Consider the following 20240-nt stretch of genomic DNA (forward strand, 5'->3'; position numbering starts at 1 on the left):
CACTTTGTCCTCAGACTCCATCCAGGTCTCATGTGGAGATTCTGCGATCCTTGATTGTTCCTCGAGATAATCTGATTTCTCCGTTATTGTTATCATGGATTCACATACAGAACTGATGTCCTCTCTTAATGACTTACAGATTGCTCTCATCTTGCTGTTCTCCTGTTTAAAATCATTGAGCTGACCCTGGGAGAACTGTAAACTGTTCTTTAGGTCCTGGACCTCTCTGGTCAGATCGTCCATTATTTTATTATTTAACTCCACCAGTATTTGGACACAACACTTGAAGGAATTTTCTTGTTGTTGTAACAATTGCTTGTAGAACTCTTTTTGTTCGTTTAAAAGTTGTCTTCAACCGGTACTCCTACCGGCTTTTGTCTTTGTCATGGTAGTAATGTAGGCTACGCTGTTACTCCAAGTAGTTCCAGATCGGCAGGTCACAGGGCAGATGGAAACTGCAACAAACAGCAGGGATTCAAACAGTCACACTCCCGGGACAATCTGTGGTCCTAGCCAGGCTGTGTACAAGCTGCTTAGGAAACCTGGCTAGCTTGATAGCTAGCTAACATTAGTTAGAAGCTAGGCTAGCGTCTGCACCAATGAGGGAACAATGAGCTACTTCTCTGGAGCGAAATAAATCTGCTATTGTTCCTTGTAATACATTGAACGTCATACACCTTAATGTGATGTTGTATGTTGACAATTGTTTGAAAATAAATCTGTTAATTCATAGTTAAATTGCAAAAGAAAGCCACGAGAAAGATACGCGTTTCAATGCATGCCACACGTTTCAATGCATGGCACAGGAACCGGAAGAACTAGCACACCTGACTAGCACACATGATTGGACTAGTAAAGGACTTGATGATGATTAGTTGACAAGTTGAACCAGCTAGTTCTCAAATAGATCATGTAAAGGCTGTAAGTCCCAGAGGAGAGGTTTGGGAAAATCTGCCCTAGGACACTGCCCCTCAATAGCCACAGCTAGTCCTGCATCTGTCCACCCTAGCAGAAACCATCTCACTTCCAAACGACTACATTACAACCACAATTCATCATCCCAGAACACATCACCATGTTCCACTCCCAAATAAACCATCAACCAACGTCTCTAAACCCGGGACTTATCTCCCCACCTCGGAGTTAAAGCGTGACCACTGTTCAAAGAGAAAGATCTCCGTCTGAGCTGGGTTGCTATATTTCATGGGGGAGAAGGCTTGGAGTACTGTAGCGTGAGAGAGACCGAGTGGAATTAGACGCATTAGCTGGGAAATGAAATGTCTTAACAAAAAAGGAGTGATGTTACTCGCTCGGGGAGGTAAGAGGGGGGAATGTGAAGCATTGTATTAAAGCTGGCACATCAATAACCTACAGGCCTCGCCGTATTACATCAGGCTGCCATCGGGCTCTAAGTCACGTGGGGTGTATTCATTACGCAAACCACTTACGAATCAAACAGAGCAAACCAAGAGTTTCTATTGGACAAATTCAGGATGGTCCCTCCCCGTTTAGTTTGCTTCAGTCTAAGAAACGTTTTGCAACAGAGTTGGCGGAATGAATACACCCCTGATCTCAGTAGTACCAAAGCTGTGAACCCAGGTTTAAGGACACAAGTGATGCCAGGCAGCACATCCTGGTTGATCACATTAGTGATGACCACTAGATGACATATTAACCCTACAGAACCTACTACGTGGATGGAAGCAACATCATGGTTGGCTGACCAAGAAATGAAAGGACGGGGTTTTAAGCACATCCAAAATAATAACAGGCGCTGGACAAGAAGATCCAATACATAGAAAACACATTTATAGATGTATTGGCTGGCCAAGAAAGACCAGGCCAAGAGCAAACAAGATGAAGAAGGCAGGAATCGCATTGGCTACCCTTCTATGCAGATCTGTGAGGGGTAAACGATGTGTTGGTTTTTGCTAGAGGGGATACAGCTTATGTCAGAATTGACTTTCATAGCAGGTTATGAGAACTTACGCAGCAGGTTAGGAGAACTTAAGGAGCAGGTTAGGAGACTTAGGATAAGGTTAGCTAAAATGCACACCATTTTTTATTAAAGTGTAACCCATCAAGCCATGACCCAATGTGTTGGAAGCTCCACCACTACACTGCTTGGAAGTTCCACCACTACACTGCTTATATCTATCTAAACATCGGATCAGAACATCAAACGGTTAAGGGGTAGGGAGCCAATTGGGACCTGCAAATTGTTTTCTGAACCTATAAAAATATCTTAGGTCTGGAGTCTGGTCTGGTGTTAACGCTGCTACTCCTCTGGGTCTGGATTCTTTAGAAACACCATGTATAAAACAACGTTTGCTGAAACTTAAAAAATTTAAATAATCTCATGGACTGTCGGTCTTTGCATCCATAGCTCTATGAATTTGAGAGTGGTTACATATCCTAACAATGTTACTTGTTCTGCTCCAAACCAACATGGCGGGGCTCCCATTGAGCTGAAACACAGGATTGTGGCTCAAAACTACATCTCAGTCTAAAACCGATCTACTGAATCACTTTCACAAGAAAAGGATTGAGAGTCCAACCAACTAGAGAGAACTCGATAAGACTCACCACCATACAGAGTAAAAATGCTAACACACGACTCATCACGTCGAGACAAAGAGGGGCCCAAATGAGCAGATAAATACATAAATAGGACTGTGGATGATTTAACAAGGCAGCTCAAGCACCTGATTGAACTCCCACCTCCAGGAGCCTTGATAGAGGGAGGAGAGTTAAGAAGGCTACTACTAATGGGGACACTAGCCGACCAACAAACCACCTGCCCATGACCGTGCCCAATGCAAAAAGCTCCTGCGTCACACTCTGGTGCCTAGCTATGCCAAATGCATCAAGGTGTGACTCTCGCTCATAATTAAAAGCTGAATATCATTTAACTCGAAAAGCATAATAAAATCGTTTTTAATAGTGAACGAGTGATGCGCTCCATTTTCTTGGATGTTCTTGTGCTTTTTTGGCTGCACCTCGACTTATTGAAGAGCTGTCAACTCCTCTCCAGGCTATGCCAATGGAAAATATATCACCCCATTTGAACTCCATCGCCTTTGGGGGAGCCGGGAACGGTAACGCAGTGAGTGAATACGGCAACAACTTCCAAGAAAAATGACCACTTATGATTGTCATTAAGAAAGGTGTCATGGTGCAAATCATTTTAATGTAGTCATCATAAGAGAACAGGGATAGTGAATTTTCACCAAAGCAATATATTCAATATGCATTAACTTACAATTTCACAATTAAAGAGCAAAGAACCATTAAAGAAAGCTCAATGTTACAATATGTAGGTTAGAGTGAGCCCTTACCTTTTCTGATTTGGAGCAGGTGGCATTCTGTTGCATCTGCGTGACTATTAGCATGGCTGAATCGACACAGGGCTCTTCAAAACGCACTCCTCTGCCTCTCCCTCAGTGTGATTGAAGTCTTCAGTAAAGTCTTCAGTGTGGAGTGGGAAGATTAGCGTAGCCCTCTCTCACACACAGACACATACACTCAGGACCCCCCCGCTGGCTGGCACACTCCAAGCTGTACTTTCTCTCTCCAGCGAAACAATCACACTACGACAAGGCTCCTGTCTTCAGGGTTGCGCGATCTGTTTCCGAGGAGGGGCGGCTTTGGAATGTGTGTGTGTTTCAGCCTCTCACTGCTAGTAGTCTTTATTGCTCCCCCTCTCTAGCTCTTTCTCCATCCCTCTTTCACTCTCTCCCCCCAGTCTCTCGAACCTTGTTATCGACTCTCGATTCCCTCACTTGGTCTATCCGTCTTTGTCTCTCCAAGTCCTTTCCTCCCCTTTTCCCCCTCCCTCTTCTCCCCCTCTCTACTTAAAGCTCTTTCCCACAGGACACTGGCTGTTCTTTGGTGGGTTCGGCACCTGAGCTAAATTGGAGCTTTGCGCCTAAGCTGCGGGATAGGTACAGAAGAGGCATCCGTCAGAATGCACAGCCAAGAGTGTACTATAGCAACTTTAGTGAGCCAAAAGTGTTTGCCTTTTCTTTTAAAGTGTGGGTGTGTGTGAGAACGCTCACATGTATGTGTGCACAGTGACTCAGGGAATGAAAGGGATTCACTAATAATGTGAGAGAGTGAGAGAGTCAGTGTATTTGACTGAAGAGGAGGGTACTGGTTTGTGTATGTGCACACACGAGTGTGTGTTTCTATGTGTGTCCATTTACATGTATGTTGCCACCTGCCAAACTATGGATCAATTCAATCAGTCCCAGTGGTAGACTGTTATGCTGGTGATATTTATGCGCACGGCCGCATGCCTCGTAAATGACACCGCCTCCTCCGAAGATAGGTCCCTGGCGCAATACGAGATGTTGTTTTATTTATGTAGCATTTAAGGCGCACCAAAGTGCCAAAATAAAAATACCAATTTACACCGGTTCAAACTGGCTGCCTTAGCACGGGCGCTTCCACTAAATGAGGGGCATGAGGACAGGGGTTTGGAGGAGTGGGGATGAGAGAGGGGCTAAAAGGTGGACTTGGAAAATACTGAGTTCCTACCCAAAGATGAGGGAAGTGCATGTGTTTGTAACAAGTAATCTCAGCAGTGGCAAATAACATCTGAAGAACAAAACTGCATTTTTTTATTTATTTTTATCACAGAACACCAAACATATTCTGAAAGGTTTCAAGTAGGGATGTGAAACTTTTAAAACATTTAAACAGACATTTCTGTATCGGTTTTCCATTAAAAAACACTAAATAAATAAAATTCCACGTGAATTGACAATGCAGCTGTGCTGCTGCCAGCAACGGTTTGGGTCTCACGGTGCATCCCTTTCAGATGGTTAAGCATTGCACCTGTCCTACCATTATTGTACCTCAACTCCACTTTCTCTGCCATTTTTCTAACTGTTAACGATGATAACGTAGTGGTGGAGAGTCAACTCCAAAATAATTGATTCCTCGACTCCTTGCATGTCGACACCCATTTCTGAGTGTCAACATTCGCTTCTGCTAGGAATCGACTCCTAAGATTCAGTATTTTTGGAATGGAGGAGACTGATTAGTTGCCGTGAACACAAACACTAGCATCTTTCATAGTGAGCTAGCGAGGGACGGAGAGAGAGGGGTGGGGCACAGTATCGGCAGGTTGGCCACCAGGCAGACAGAGTCAGAACTGTGCACTAGCAACTTCAGTAAAGCAGAGCCTATCATCAATGAATAGGCTAGGATGTTGAGATAAGCGAGAGGCAACACTTCGCTCTCACACAGTCAGTCACACACAGTATCTGCGCATGTGCACGGGTTCGCTTCACGCTGATCACAGCATGGTAGCCAGGGCAATAAAACAGCGAAGTTGAACCTCGTGCTTCAACGGTCTTCGTTGTTGCGGAAATTGAGTCACTATGCTGTTTACTTTCTGCATCTACGTTATTTAAAAAATATGTTTTTCGGTTAGGGATTTTTCTTAAATTAAGGATCCCAATTTAGTTTAAACATTTTAGTTTCATGTGGAAGTGGCTTATCAACAATGTATTGAACCACAGCATTATCGGACAGCAAGATCTCAGTAAGCCCGCAAAGTAAATCAATTATAGATATTTAGGTATTACGCCCGAGGCCTTGGATCTTTGAAAGAGATTTAGAGAAAATCCTGCGGCACAATCTCAGCAGGTCCATCTGGGAGACTGACACAGGTGCAAGCACAGAATTTTTCTGTGGGAGGTCTGCGTTGGGAAGTTGACACAGCCAATAGCTGGGGCAGGAAAAGGCACTTGCCTGGAAAAATAAAATGAAAATATTTAAGAATAGCTCAGATCTCTGTGAATGACAAATATGAGTATTCATAATCTTAGTTAAAAATCTATTGAGAATGATTGAATTGAAAATGTTTATTTGGTTGAGTTAGTATTAATGTATCCAGCACATATCATCAGCTACTGTGTGTCTGAAAACACATTCCCCTTATAGTTCTCCACGTTGACTAGCCTATTAAAAGTGTTGCAAATGTTGATAATCAGTCGATTATCGTCATCCAGTGAATCTATTAATTACAGAGAAACATATTTAGGAAATTACTGTGCTCTGAACTTTCTCTCAGCATTTAAATGTTACATTCCTTGGACTGAGCACCCCTTCAGTTCTGCAGAAAGTATATGAAATCTTGGTTAGAGCACCAGCACACTACAACTATCAGTCAATAGTATGTATCCTTTAAGAAAAAAGGCTAGATCACAAACCATGAGGGGTAGTGAAAGAGCAGGAGTGTGTATGAAAGCAGAGGCTGCTGAGTGTTTCAGATGTTAACTAATGGTTGGAGGGGGATCAATCCCTCACTTGATAAGTCTCCCTGTCCCCTTCAGATCACATTTTTTTCATTATCGAACACAGACTCACCAATTCCCATAGTTCATGAGACTGGGGTGAGGAGACAAAATGAGGAAAGAACCCTAAGGACTAAAGTGGCACTGAAGGCAATTCTAAGATATTGTCTACCAGGGTTAATTCTGAAGCAAAAGGCACTGAAGCGCGAACTGTCACGCCATAGACAGCTAGGATAAGTGAATATAATCATGATGTTATTAACATGAGCATATTAATCAAGATCGAAAGTGTTCTGGTCTCCATAAATCAAAAGCTGGCTGTTTTAGATTAAATGACTAAGAACCTAGCTGATCTCAATATCGCCCTCACTTTCAATAACAAACAACTTGAGGATATGCGCAAAGAAGAAAATGCTAAAGGACACTGTTGACAAACTGGAAATCAAAATGAGCCTCACAATGGGCCTCAGGATCTTGTTACAGTATTTTTGTACATTCAAATTGCCATAAATAAAATGCAATTTTGTTCGTTGTCCATAGTTTACACCTGCCGATACCATAACCCCACCACCACCATGGGGAACTCTGTTCACAACGTTGACATCAGCAAACCGCTCACCCACACAACGCCATACACGTGGTGTGCGGTTGGGAGACCGGTTGGACGTACTGCCAAATTCTCTAAAACAACGTTGGAGGCGGCTTAGAGAAATGAATATTCAATTATCTGTCAACAGCTCTGGTGGACATTCCTGCAGTTAACATGCCAATTGCACACTCCCTCAAAACCTGAGACATCTGTGGCATTGTGTTGCGTGACAAAACTGCACATTTTAGAGTGGCCTTTTATTGTCCCCAGCACAAGGTGCACCTGTGTAAAGATGATGCTGTTTAATCAGATTCTTGATATGCCACATCTGTCAGGTGGCAGGATTAGCTTGGCAAAGGAGAAATGCTCACTAACAGGGATGTAAACACATTTGTGCACAAAATCTGAGAGAAATAAGCTTTTTGTGCGTATGGAACATTTCGGGGATCTTTTATTTCAACTCATGAAACATGGGACCAACACTTTACATGTTTATATTTTTGTTCAGTGTATAAACCCAGAGTTTATATCTACTAAACTGAACATTTCACAAGACCAGGTACAAAGAATTACATTTCGTGAGTACATAGAATGGGAGGCACATCCCATCATGGACCGCGCCCCATAATAGCTTGTTTTGAGCACTTCCAGGAGAAAATCATGGTTCAAAGAAAAGGAAGAGAGCTCAAAAGACACAAACTACAGAATGCACAACCAGTTCCCCAAAGAAATCCGAGACAGAAGGAAAATACTTTACCCATCATTAAAAAAATACAGACAAATGAGTAGACAAAACTGTAATGATTCCCTGGTGAAGGAAATTATTTTGTTAGGGGATTTCAATACTGATGGCTGCAAAAAGGATAGCCCAACCCACAATGCAGTTATGCACTTCTGTAGATTACTTGCTCTGACCCAAATGATAAAAGATCCCACCAGGGTATGTAAAACAGTGCAAAGTATAATTGACTTAATATTGGTGTCTGATAAATCCAAAATATCACAGAATGGAGTAAGTGTCTATGGAATCAGTGATCATTTTATTACATTTTGCATAAGGAGGGTTTTTAAAGATATATTTAAGTGTCACAAAACTGTTAGAATCAGAGGACTCAAAAAATACTGTGTTGAAATGTTTAGGGAGCAAGTGGGTAAAATTGACTGGTCACCTGTGCTGGATAGTGTAGGGGTAGACAGTGCCTGGGAAGCCTTTAAATGTAGATTACTTGATGTGGTGAATGTGATGGCTCCCATTAGACGGGTCAGAGTAAAGCAGAGATCTAGCCCTTGGTTTAATCATGAGATTCTAGAATCTATCTAAGCAAGGAATAAGGCCTTTAAGAAATTTAAGAATTCTCAAGAGCAGCCCGATTTTGTCCTATATAACAGAAATGAAGCACAGAACAGGATGGATGAAGCTAAGAGCGGTTACTTTGCTGATAAAATATTAGAGAACAAAAATGACCCTAAAAAGCTTTGGAAATCATTTAAGGAACTAGGGTGTATTAGTACTACCAAAAACAACATTGGACTGAACATCAGGGAGGAGATGGTATATGAAAAAGCAGAGGTTGCCAATTAATTCAACAACAACAACAAATAATTATGTTGCCAGCAAGCTGGTTAGCAAGCTGCCCACCAGTTCTGGTTTGTATGAAAGCGACCAAGTCAAGAAGTATTATGCCAAGTTAGGGGTTCAGCCAAACTCTTTATTTTGCAAAGGTAGCAACAACCAACATAGCCAGTATGCTAGCAGAGCTTAAATGCTCCAAAGCAACAGGCCTGGATAATATTCCTGCAAGGTTTCTTAGAGATTCTGCTGAGCAAATTGCCCCTTGTATTACGCATAATTGTTAATCTCTCTCTTGAACAAGGCATCTTTCCCAGAGACATGAAACAAGCTAAAGGTATACCTCTGTATAAGAAGGGGATAAAGTCTGACCCTGGGAATTATAGGCCTGTATCTATCGTCAGTATAACATCAAAGATCCTGGAGAGAGTTGTACAAATGTATGAATATGTTAACAAAGTCTATTGTATGATTTTCAGTCAGGTTTTAGAAAAACATACTCCACTGATTCATGTCTATTTTACTTGACTGACTTCATCAGGAAAGAGATTGATGAGGGAAATCTCTTTGGAATGGTACTGCTTGACCTACAGAAGGCCTTTGATACAGTTAACCACTGTCTCCTAATCTCCAAACTGGAGGCACTGGGGTTAAGTAGTATCCCTCTAGGCTGGGTAAAGTCCTATTTGTCAGGTAGGGAGCAAGTAGTAGAGGTTAATGGTTCACTGTCTCAGGCAAAACCAATGAGTTGTGGCGTTCCGCAGGGGAGCGTGCTTGGGCCTCTACTGTTTTTACTGTATATAAATTATATGAAAGATGCTTGTTCTTGCCGTCTTTTCCTTTATGCAGATGACTACACTTCTGGTGTCTCACAAAAGTAAAACTATGTTGGAGAGCATACTTAGCACAGAGCTTACTAACATTAGCAAATGGCTTGGAGATAATAAGCTCTCTGCACTTAGGTAAAACTGAGGCAATTGTTTTTAGGTCCAGACCTAAATTGTGTAGGTTCTCTGAAATCAGAGTGGAGTTAGGGGGTGAGGTGCTAACTACTAAAACCTCTGTTAGCTACCTGGGATGCATCCTTGATGGAAGTTTGGGAGGTGTGAGCATGGCCACTAAAGTGCTAGGGAAGGTTAATGCCAGGACTACGTTTTTGGCTAGAAAGTCCAAGCTGCTTGATAAGGACTCCATGAGAGTGCTATCCACTGCCCTCATTCAATGCCATTTTAACTAAAATAGTACTTCCTGGTTTGGGGGCTTATCTAAGCTTATGAAGGGGAAGCTCCAGATAGCCCAGAATAAGCTGATCAGGGTACTATTGAAGGTGAGTCCACATACTCACATAGGCAGGAACTGCTTTCAGGAACTCATCTGGCTGCCTGTTGAGGCTAGGGTGTCCCATTAGACTGGGTTTGGTTTACAGGAGTAGTTATGGTTCTGCACCCAGATATCTAACTGATTACTTTCCCCATGTTAGGGATGCACACAATCACAGCACCAGATCAGGTGATGCTAATGTGTGCTTATACAGGTTCAGGAGAAATGCTGGGAAAGGTACACTGTATACTGGAGCCTCAGAGTGGAATGAGTTGCCTCTGCCTATAAAAACAACGTCCTCTCTGGGCAGCTTTAAAAATAAAGTAAAAAACTGTTTGATGTCTTCTGTGCCCATATGAATATGCCCTACGATGTAACTGCAATGATGAGATAGATAGATGATTCTTCTTTTTAGTTTTTATGTTTTATTATCTCGCTGTCATACTGTGTTCCACCATGTTGGATCTTGCCTAGCCATCTCGTTTCACCACAATGGAAATAAGTCCCAGACTTTATTGTGTGTTATCGTCGATGATTTTACTCATGTGCATGTATGGCTTTTTCAAGTTATGTGTGCTTGTTTTGTTTTTTTTATGGTTGAATTGATAAACAAATAAAACAAAAAAACTTGTCTCTATGGCGGTTGATCAACTGTAATCGATGGGCAGCTATATAGAGATGCCAAGGAAACACCATGGCTCTTCTGATGGGTCACACCTTGGCTCATTTTATACATACTGCATATGAGTTTGGCATGGCAACATGTTTTTTTTATGTAATCTTTTCATGGACTATATTATGGATTATAGTAATAATATAACAGAGACATCAAGGCTACTCCATGGCTATTCTAAATAATACAAAGTTCCCATAGAAGGGTCAAATAATGGAACACCCAACCCTATCCATGGTAGGGATTCAAATAAAAAACTGGAAAATAATAAACTACAACAATTGATAAAGAAATAAACTACAAATACACTACACCATTCAAGATAGGGAATGTTGTCAAATAATTTGTATTCAACGTTCTATTTATAGTATTTATAAATAGATAAAAGACAGCATTAGAAGAAAGGACAATTAATGAAATACATCTTAAAATATAAGAAACTGGAACACAAAAGTACTCAAAAGCCTGAAATTAGGCAGGAATCAACATGGTAGAGATAAACACACAGCAAACAGAGGACATAGAAGACACAGTATGTGGGTATGTACCGGTGTATATGTTGGAGGAGTGTGGTTGTGATGGAAGATGGGGTGTGTGTGTGTGATTGGAAAAGTGTGATGAGTTAAATGAGTGAAAAAGGAAAATAGTTACAAAAGCCAGAGCCAATGTGTGTCTGCAAGCAGGAGTTGTGACAGAGAGAGAGTTTTCAATTTTGTGCAGATATGGGATATACAATTTAAAATAAATTACAAATATAGTTTATTTATTTATTGCCCTAGCATGATGGAACGGTCCCCTACCCTATATCCTAGACACCCACCTGAGCGACCCACACACCAGGTGCTTGGGAAAATGGTCACAGCAGGGGACCAGCATGTGTGTGTTTCGGGGGAAAGGGGTGTATCTGAGCTCCATCAGCTAGGACTAGACATTGGTTAATGAAATCTCGCCATTCTTGCTCAATTTGGCATGCCTTCTCAAACAGCTACAACTGTATACGCATTCACACATCAAGTCTTCTCGTGTTGGGCTCGGGGTTGGAACAACTGTTGAATATCTGAGCTTGTGGTTGTTTGTGGGGGAGGGGTGGGGAGAGTGTGTGTATGTATTCTACATCTGTTGCTATGGGGTAATGAGGTTAGGGACAGTATAAGATTAATCATAATAATTGTTTGCCAAAATAATAATTGCTTGCCGAAAATGTAATTATTTTAATGTCAGTCCTGGCTATAGGTAACAATCCTTCGTAGGAAGGGCCTAAATTATTACGCATATTATTTGTTAATTGTGGAAATAAATTAAGCTATATATTTTTATGTATATATATATATTTTTTATAACTATATACATTATAATCGAGGTGAGGGCGTTGGAAATGCTTTTGGCTGTTGATCCGCTTCTGTTCTGTAAGTGGAATAGTGTGCTCTTTTCAAAGGATGGGTCCCTGGGATCCGGGTGGGCAGGGGTGGTCTGCCGGTCACTGGGACGACAACCCAACTTGGGATGGTTTGGAGGTTTTAGCGGGTAGCGGAGAACAATTGGAGGTTTACTCAGTAACAGTGAAAATATAATGGTACAGCTATATGGACACTCAATCATCATGGTACTTTTTAATGGTAAGTTTACAAACATATACAGTGCATACAGCCCTGTGTAGCTCAGTTGGTAGAGCATTGCGCTTGCAACGCCATGGTTGTGGGTTCGTTTCCCACGGGGGGCCAGTTTGAAAATGTATGCACTCACTAACTGTAAGTCGCTCTGGATAAGAGCATCTGCTAAATGACTAAAATGTAAATGTAAGTGCATTCGGAAAGTATTCAGACCCCTTCACTTTTTCCACATTTTGTTCGTTACAGCCTTATTCTAAAATTGATGAAATATTTTTTTCCCCCTCATCACTCTACACACAATACCCCATAATGACAAAGAGAAAACAGGTTTTTAGAAATGTTTGCAATTAAAAAAACAAGAGATACCTTATTTACATAAGTATTCAGACCTCAGACTGGGTGAAGGTTCACATTCCAACAGGACAGCCAAGACAACACAGGAGTGGCTTCGGGACAAGTCTCTGAATGTCCTTGAGTGGCCTAGCCAGAGCCCGGACTTGAACCCAATCGAACATCTATAATATAATAATATATAATAATAATATAATAATAATATAATATAATATGCCATTTAGCAGACGCTTTTATCCAAAGCACCTTACAGTCATGCGTGCATAAATTTTTTGTGTATGGGTGGTCCTGGGGATCGAACCCACTACCTTGGCGTTAAAAGCGCTGTGCTCTACCAGCTGAGCTACTCTAGAGAGACCTGAAAATAGCTGTGCAGCGACGCTCCCCATCCAACCTGACAGAGCTTGAGAGGATCTGCAGAGAAGAATGGGAGAAACTCCCCCAAAACATTTACATTTAAGTCATTTAGCAGACAGTCTTATCCAGAGCGACTTACAGTTTGTGAATGCATACATGTTTTTTTGTTTTTGTTTTTTTCATACTGCCACCCCGTGGGAAACGAACCCACATCCCTGCCGGCCAAACCCTCCCCTACCTTCGACGACGCTGGACCAATTGGGCGCCGCCCATGGGTCTCCCGGTCGCGGCCGGCTGCGACAGAGCCTGGACTCGAACCAGGATCTCTAGTGGCACAGCTAGCACTGCGATGCAGTGCCTTAGACCACTGCGCCACTCGGGAGTATACAGGTGTGCCAAGCGTCATACCCAAGAAGACTCGAGGCTGTAATCGCTGCCAAAGGTGCTTCAACAAAGTACTGAGTAAAGGGTCTGAATACTTAAGTAAATGTGATATTTCCGTTTTTTATTTTTAATACATTTGCAAAAACATCTACAATACTGTTTTTGCTTTGTCATTATGGGGTATTGTGTGTAGATTGATGAGGGGGAAAATACTATTTAATCAATTTAGAATAAGGCTGTAACCTACCAAAAGTTTTGAAAAAGTAAACGGGTCTGAATACTTTCCGAAGGCACTGTATACCAAAAAATATGGGGGATTGGAAATGACACAGATAACTACATTGATAGAAGCCTCAATCTATCTGCAGTATTAAAGCTGATCTACCCCTTAAAAAAAATAGAATAATAATGTGTGTGTGTGCGCATGTGTGATTCAAAAAGAGGGGAATGGAACAATATATCCATATTTGAACGGTGCTCTTTTATAAAAAATATTTGGTGAAATACAGCAAGTGAAACATTAAGCCATTGCTATGAAAAATTATTATGACAAAATACAAATCCATTTTCCAATAGCTTTCCATTTTTTGGATTAGCAAGCAATTCAAAATGTATCTAATTTAATTGGGCCTCCGAATTGAATTTGTATTACAGCCTTAGTTAATAACTTGACATTCAACATGCGACTATTTAGATAAGTGATGTGCCTTCTATGAACACCCACATGGTTTTCATGCCAAATTGCTCCATTCCTCATAATAAAACATTTGTCTGAAAGAGTCGCTGCTGTTATATTTTATAGAAATTGTTATTAATAGGACCATCAGAATACTACGCCCTGCCCGTACAGAAAGCACACTCAGAGGGGGAAAAAAGAGAGGGGTAGGTAGGGGAGACGAGAGAGGACTAAAACTGCATTCACGTCTCGTGAATAAGAAATGAAAGTTTTGACATGGATCCAAGTTGCTCCACTCTGGTACCTCATCTCAATTACCAAAGAGGCTGTTTTGAGAACATGATGAGTGACTACATTTGTAACAAGCTGTCGATGTGCGATATGATGAAAATTACAGGCCTCTCTCATCTTTTTAAGTGGGAGAACTTGCACAATTGGTGGCTGACTAAATACTTTTTTCCCCCACTGTACATTAGTCTCTTCATACCTTCATACGGTTATATGTGTCAATAGAACATTTTCATAAAGGAAAAATCCTTGATCACCATCAAAACCCAATAGGCTTGGCTTACGTACAGTGGGGGAAAAAAGTATTTAGTCAGCCACCAATTGTGCAAGTTCTCCCACTTAAAAAGATGAGGCCTGTAATTTTCATCATAGGTACACGTCAACTATGACAGACAAAATGAGAAAATAAAATCCAGAAAATCACATTGTAGGATTTTTAATGATTTTATTTGCAAATTATGGTGGAAAATAAGTATTTGGTCAATAACAAAAGTTTCTCAATACTTTGTTATATACCCTTTGTTGGCAATGACACAGGTCAAACGTTTTCTGTAAGTCTTCACAAGGTTTTCACACACTGTTGCTGGTATTTTGGCCCATTCCTCCATGCAGATCTCCTCTAGAGCAGTGATGTTTTGGGGCTGTCGCTGGGCAACACAGACTTTCAACTCCCTCCAAAGATTTTCTATGGGGTTGAGATCTGGAGACTGGCTAGGCCACTCCAGGACCTTGAAATGCTTCTTACGAAGCCACTCCTTCGTTGCCCGGGCGTGTGTTTGGGATCATTGTCATGCTGAAAGACCCAGCCACATTTCATCTTCAATGCCCTTGCTGATGGAAGGAGGTTTTCACTCAAAATCTCACGATACATGGCCCCATTCATTCTTTCCTTTACACGGATCAGTCGTCCTGGTCCCTTTGCAGAAAAACAGCCGCAAAGCATGATGTTTCCACCCCCATGCTTCACAGTAGGTATGGTGTTCTTTGGATGCAACTCAGCATTCTTTGTCCTCCAAACACAACGAGTTGAGTTTTTACCAAAAAGTTATATTTTGGTTTCATCTGACCATATGACATTCTCCCAATCCTCTTCTGGATCATCCAAATGCACTCTAGCAAACTTCAGACGGGCCTGGACATGTACTGGCTTAAGCAGGGGGACACGTCTGGCACTGCAGGATTTGAGTCCCTGGTGGCGTAGTGTGTTACCGACGGTAGGCTTTGTTACTTTGGTCCCAGCTCTCTGCAGGTCATTCACTAGGTCCCCCCGTGTGGTTTTGGGATTTTTGCTCACCGTTCTTGTGATCATTTTGACCCCACGGGGTGAGATCTTGCGTGGAGCCCCATATCAAGGGAGATTATCAGTGGTCTTGTATGTCTTCCATTTCCTAATAATTGCTCCCACAGTTGATTTCTTCAAACCAAGCTGCTTACCTATTGCAGATTCAGTCTTCCCCAGCCTGGTGCAGGTCTACAATTTTGTTTCTGGTGTCCTTTGACAGCTCTTTGGTCTTGGCCATAGTGGAGTTTGGAGTGTGACTGTTTGAGGTTGTGGACAGGTGTCTTTTATACTGATAACAAGTTCAAACAGGTGCCATTAATACAGGTAACGAGTGGAGGACAGAGGAGCCTCTTAAAGAAGAAGTTACAGGTCTGTGAGAGCCATAAATCTTGCTCGTTTGTAGGTGACCAAATACTTATTTTCCACCATAATTTGCAAATAAATTCATTAAAAATCCTACAATGTGATTTTCTGGATATTTTTTTCTCAATTTGTCTGTCATAGTTGACGTGTACCTATGATGAAAATTACAGGCCTCTCTCGTCTTTTTAAGTGGGAGAACTTGCACAATTGGTGGCTGACTAAATACTTTTTTTCCCCACTGTATCCTATATGCATATTTTATACAAAACATGAACAAACTTAACAGAACTATGAATTCACAGGCAGTTACATAACCGTGCATAACGTCATGACAATGATAATGCAGGCACCTTTTAAAAACAGACTTCCTGCAGAGTTCTTCACTGACTGTGCCAATCATTCAGCTAAGAGGACATATTAACCAAAACACTAACCATGACCATGACACCTCTGTCCAATTTCCCCAGCTTGTCAAGAGCCAAAGTGAAATGAGAAAAAAGCCTTCACTGAAAGTACATATTTTATGTCATGGTGAGAAGCAGGGAGGGAGGGACGGAGGGGGAGGGAAAAGGGCAAGGTAGAGAGGGAGGCGAGGGGGTAAATGGTTTCGAGAACGTTACAGCACTCATAAATACGGATCTATTAACTTGGCTGAATTCTTCTCTGAGCCTTCTGTAAAGCACTGTTTAAACAGAAGAGGGCGGGACAAAGGTCAGGGGCGTTCCACAGCCACACCATTGATATGAATGGCAAGGTTAATTCACCCAGGAATGATTGATGGCACCGCCAACCATTCAGGCGATATGGGGAGAGGAACGGCCTGGGCTAAGATGGTGACAGATGGGGGGGGAGCATGTGCTGCGTGTTGAATAATGTAAAGACCTGTCATACCGACTCAAAAGGTAAATGACGGAAGACTCCAAAGGACACCACTTCTCCAGGCTTCTACAGAGGCATCTCCTGATTAAGGTACTCGGGTTACCATTGCGTAGGCTGGGTTTTTGTTTCAACCTATTGCTCAACGAATCATCCCCACTTGGGTAGTTTATTGAAAGGAGCAATTTGGCCTAAAACCATGTGGGTGTTCACAGAAGGTCCATCACTTATCTAAATAGGATAGAGTCGCATGCTGAATGTCAAGTTATTAACTAGGATTTCCCAAGACCATGATTGAGGTCATTGAATTCAATTTTGCATTGTATATCAATGATTCTCCATCATGGACTTGAGAAATACTGATATACAGTGCCTTCAGAAAGTATTCACACCCCTCGACTTACTCCACATTTTGTTGTGTTACAGCCTGAATTCAAAATTGATTAAATATATATGTTTTTCCTCACCCATCTACACACAATACCCCATAATGACAAAGTAAAAACATTTTATTTTATTGAAAATAAAACACAGAAATATCTAATTTACATAAGTATGCACACCCCTGAGTCAATACGTGTTAGAATTACCTTTGGCAGCTGTGAGTCTTTCTGGGTAAGTCTCTAAAAGCTTTGCACAACTGAATTGTACAATATTTGCCCATTACTCTTTTCAAAATTCTTCAAGCTCTGTCAAATTGGTTGTTGATCATTGCTAAAAAAACATTTTCATGTCTTGCCATTGATTTTCAAGCAGATTTAAGTCAAAACTGTAACTCGGACACTCAGGAACATTCACTGTCTTCTTGGTAAGCAACTCCAGTGTAGATTTGGCCTTGTGTTTTAGGTTATTGTCCTGCTGAAAGGTGAATTCATCTCCCAGTGTCTGGTGGAAAGCAGACTGAACCAGGTTTTCCTGCAGGATTTTGCCTGTGCTTACCCCATTCCTTTTTTTTTTTATCCTGAAAAGCTCTGCAGTCAGTCCTTAACGATTACAAGCATACCCATAACATGATGCAGCCACCACTGTGCTTGAAAATATGGAGTGCGGTACTCAGTAATGTGTTGTATTGGATTTGATACATTGATACACCATCCAGTGTAATTAATAACTTCACCATGCTCAAAGGGATATTCAATATCTGCTTTTTTTATTTTTACCCATCTAGCAATAGGTGCTCTTCTTTGCGAGGCATTCAAAAACATCCCTGGTCTTTGTGGTTGAATCTGTGTATGAAATTCACTGCTCGACTGAGGGAACTTACAGATAATTGTATGTGTGGAGTACAGATATAAGGTAGAATGGCCTCACTGAAGATCTCAGTGACTTTAAACGTGGCACCGTCATAGGATGCCACCTTTCCAACAAGTCAGTTCGTCAAATTTCTGCCTTGCTAGAGCTGTCCCGGTCAACTGTAAGAGCTTTTATTGTGAAGTGGAAATGTCTAGGAGCAACAACGGCTCAGCCGCGAAGGGATAGGCCACACAAGCTCACAGAACGGGACCGCCGAATGCTGAAGCGCATAGTGCGTAAAAATCGTCTGTCCTCAGTTGCAACACTCACTGCCGAGTTCCAAACCGCCTCTGGAAGCAACGTCAGCACAATAACTGTTAGTCGGGAGCTTCATGAAATGGGTTTCCATGGCCAAGCATCCGCACACAAGCCTAAGATCACCATGCGCAATGTCAAGTGTCAGCTGGAGTGGTGTAAAGCTCACCACCATTGGACTCTGGAGCAGTGGAAATGCATTCTCTGGAGTGATGAATCACACTTTACCATCTGGCAGTCCGACAGGCGAATCTGGGTTTGGCGGATGCCAGAAGAAAGCTACTTGCCTGAATGCATAGTACCAACTGTAAAAGTTTGGTGGAGGAGGAATAATGGTCTGGGACTGTTTTTCATGGTTCGAGCTAGGCCCCTTAGTTCCAGTGAAGGGAAATCTTAATGCTACAGCATACAATTACATTCTAGACGATTCTGTGCTTCCAACTTTGTGGCAGCAGTTTGGGGAAGGCCCTTTCCTGTTTCAGCATGGCAATGCCCCCCTGCACAAAGCGAGGTCCATACAGAAATGGTTTGTCGAGATCAGTGTGGAAGAACTTGACTGGCCTGCACAGAGCCCTGACCTCAACCCCATCGAACACCTTTGTGACGAATTGGGACGCCGACTGCGAGCCAGGCCTAATCGCCCAACATCAGTGCACGACCTCACTAATGCTTGTGGCTGAATGGAAGCAAGTCCCCGCAGCAATGTTCCAACATCTAGTGGAAAGGCTTCCCAGAAGAGTGGAGGCTGTTATAGCAGCAAAGCGGGGACCAACTCCATATTAATGCCCATGATTTTGGAATGAGATGTTCGACGAGCAGGTGTCCACATACTTTTGATCATGTAGTGTATTATGTGACTTGTTCAGCACATTTTTACTCCTGAATTTATTTAGGCTTGCCATAACAAACGGGTATAATACTTATTGACTCAAGACATTTCAGCTTTTCATTTTTAATTATTTTGTAAACATTTTGAAAAACATAATTCCACTTTGATATTATGGGATAGTGTGTGTACGCCATTGACAAAAGATCTGAATTTAACCCATTTTAAATTCAGGCTGTAACACAACAAAATGTTGAAAAGGTCAAAGGGTGTGAATAATTTCTGAAGGCACTATACATGTAAATCTGTGAAGGCTATATTTTGCACAGCAGCATATACCTATTACATTTACACATACTCAGAATGTTACTTGGTGATATGGTGCTGCTAGTGATAGACAACATTTAGAGACAGAATACAGACAATAGGGTTGTCTTCATGGTGAAGCACATCCAGCTGCAGTTAAATGGAGCCCATATCACTTCACCAGAAATATTATTATTTATTGGAAAAGCCTACAAATGACTTTCTTGGAAAAGCCTACATCAGTTGAAATTAACAATTCAATGTAGAGTAACACATTATGACTCATGTCTCATCATTATGGGGCATGACCTTTATGCCACAAAGGTTTGTGCTATCCAGAATCCTTGGGTTGTCCATACCATAAACCCTAACTCTAACCTTAACCGTTTTAAATGTCAACTTCAATGGGGTGAAGTCAGAGTTGGGAAGTCCCAAGGATCCCGTTTAGACTTTTCCATGCCACAAAGCCTGACAGTGACTGCCTTTCAATCATGGTTTTCCACTGGTCGATTGTGAACCAGCCGGAACCAAATCACAGCCAACTACAACTACCAACCATAGTTGTTGGGCTAAATGATCACTACTAGGAATTAAATATGGTTGTTTGTTTCACCACCATGCAGATAAAACAAACTGACTGATAGATGTAACAAAATCAAAAAACAGCGGCAGCAAACCTACAAAGTCCTTTCCTCAGCAGTCTACACTGAGTATACAAAAAGTTAGAACACCTTCCTAATATTGAACAGCCTCAACTCGTCGGGGCATGGACTCTACAAGGCGTTCCACATGTTGACTCCAATGCTTCCCACAGTTGTGTCAAGTTGGCTGGATGTCCTTTGCGTGGTGGACCATTCTTGATACACACAGGTAACTTTTGAGCGTAAAAAAAGTGTTGTTCTATTAAATGATGAGC

The 20240-nt window shown here is 41.8% G+C and overlaps 1 protein-coding gene across 3 annotated transcripts in view; it reads right to left on the minus strand.

Annotated features, from left to right (window-relative positions):
* Window positions 1–20240, minus strand: part of LOC121569209 (dipeptidyl aminopeptidase-like protein 6) — a 317687-nt gene that overhangs the window by 214687 nt on the left and 82760 nt on the right. The window contains exon 1 of one of the 3 annotated variants that reach the window (XM_041879976.2): window positions 3339–3703. The exons of the other annotated variants lie outside the window; for them this stretch is intronic. Coding sequence (XP_041735910.1) covers window positions 3339–3392 — 54 coding nt within the window. The 5' untranslated portion in view covers window positions 3393–3703. Of the gene's footprint in view, window positions 1–3338; window positions 3704–20240 lie in introns of those variants that run through there. 3 annotated transcript variants of the gene reach the window in all.

Source organism: Coregonus clupeaformis, chromosome 7, assembly GCF_020615455.1.
Source record: "Coregonus clupeaformis isolate EN_2021a chromosome 7, ASM2061545v1, whole genome shotgun sequence".
Taxonomy (NCBI): Eukaryota; Metazoa; Chordata; class Actinopteri; order Salmoniformes; family Salmonidae; genus Coregonus; species Coregonus clupeaformis.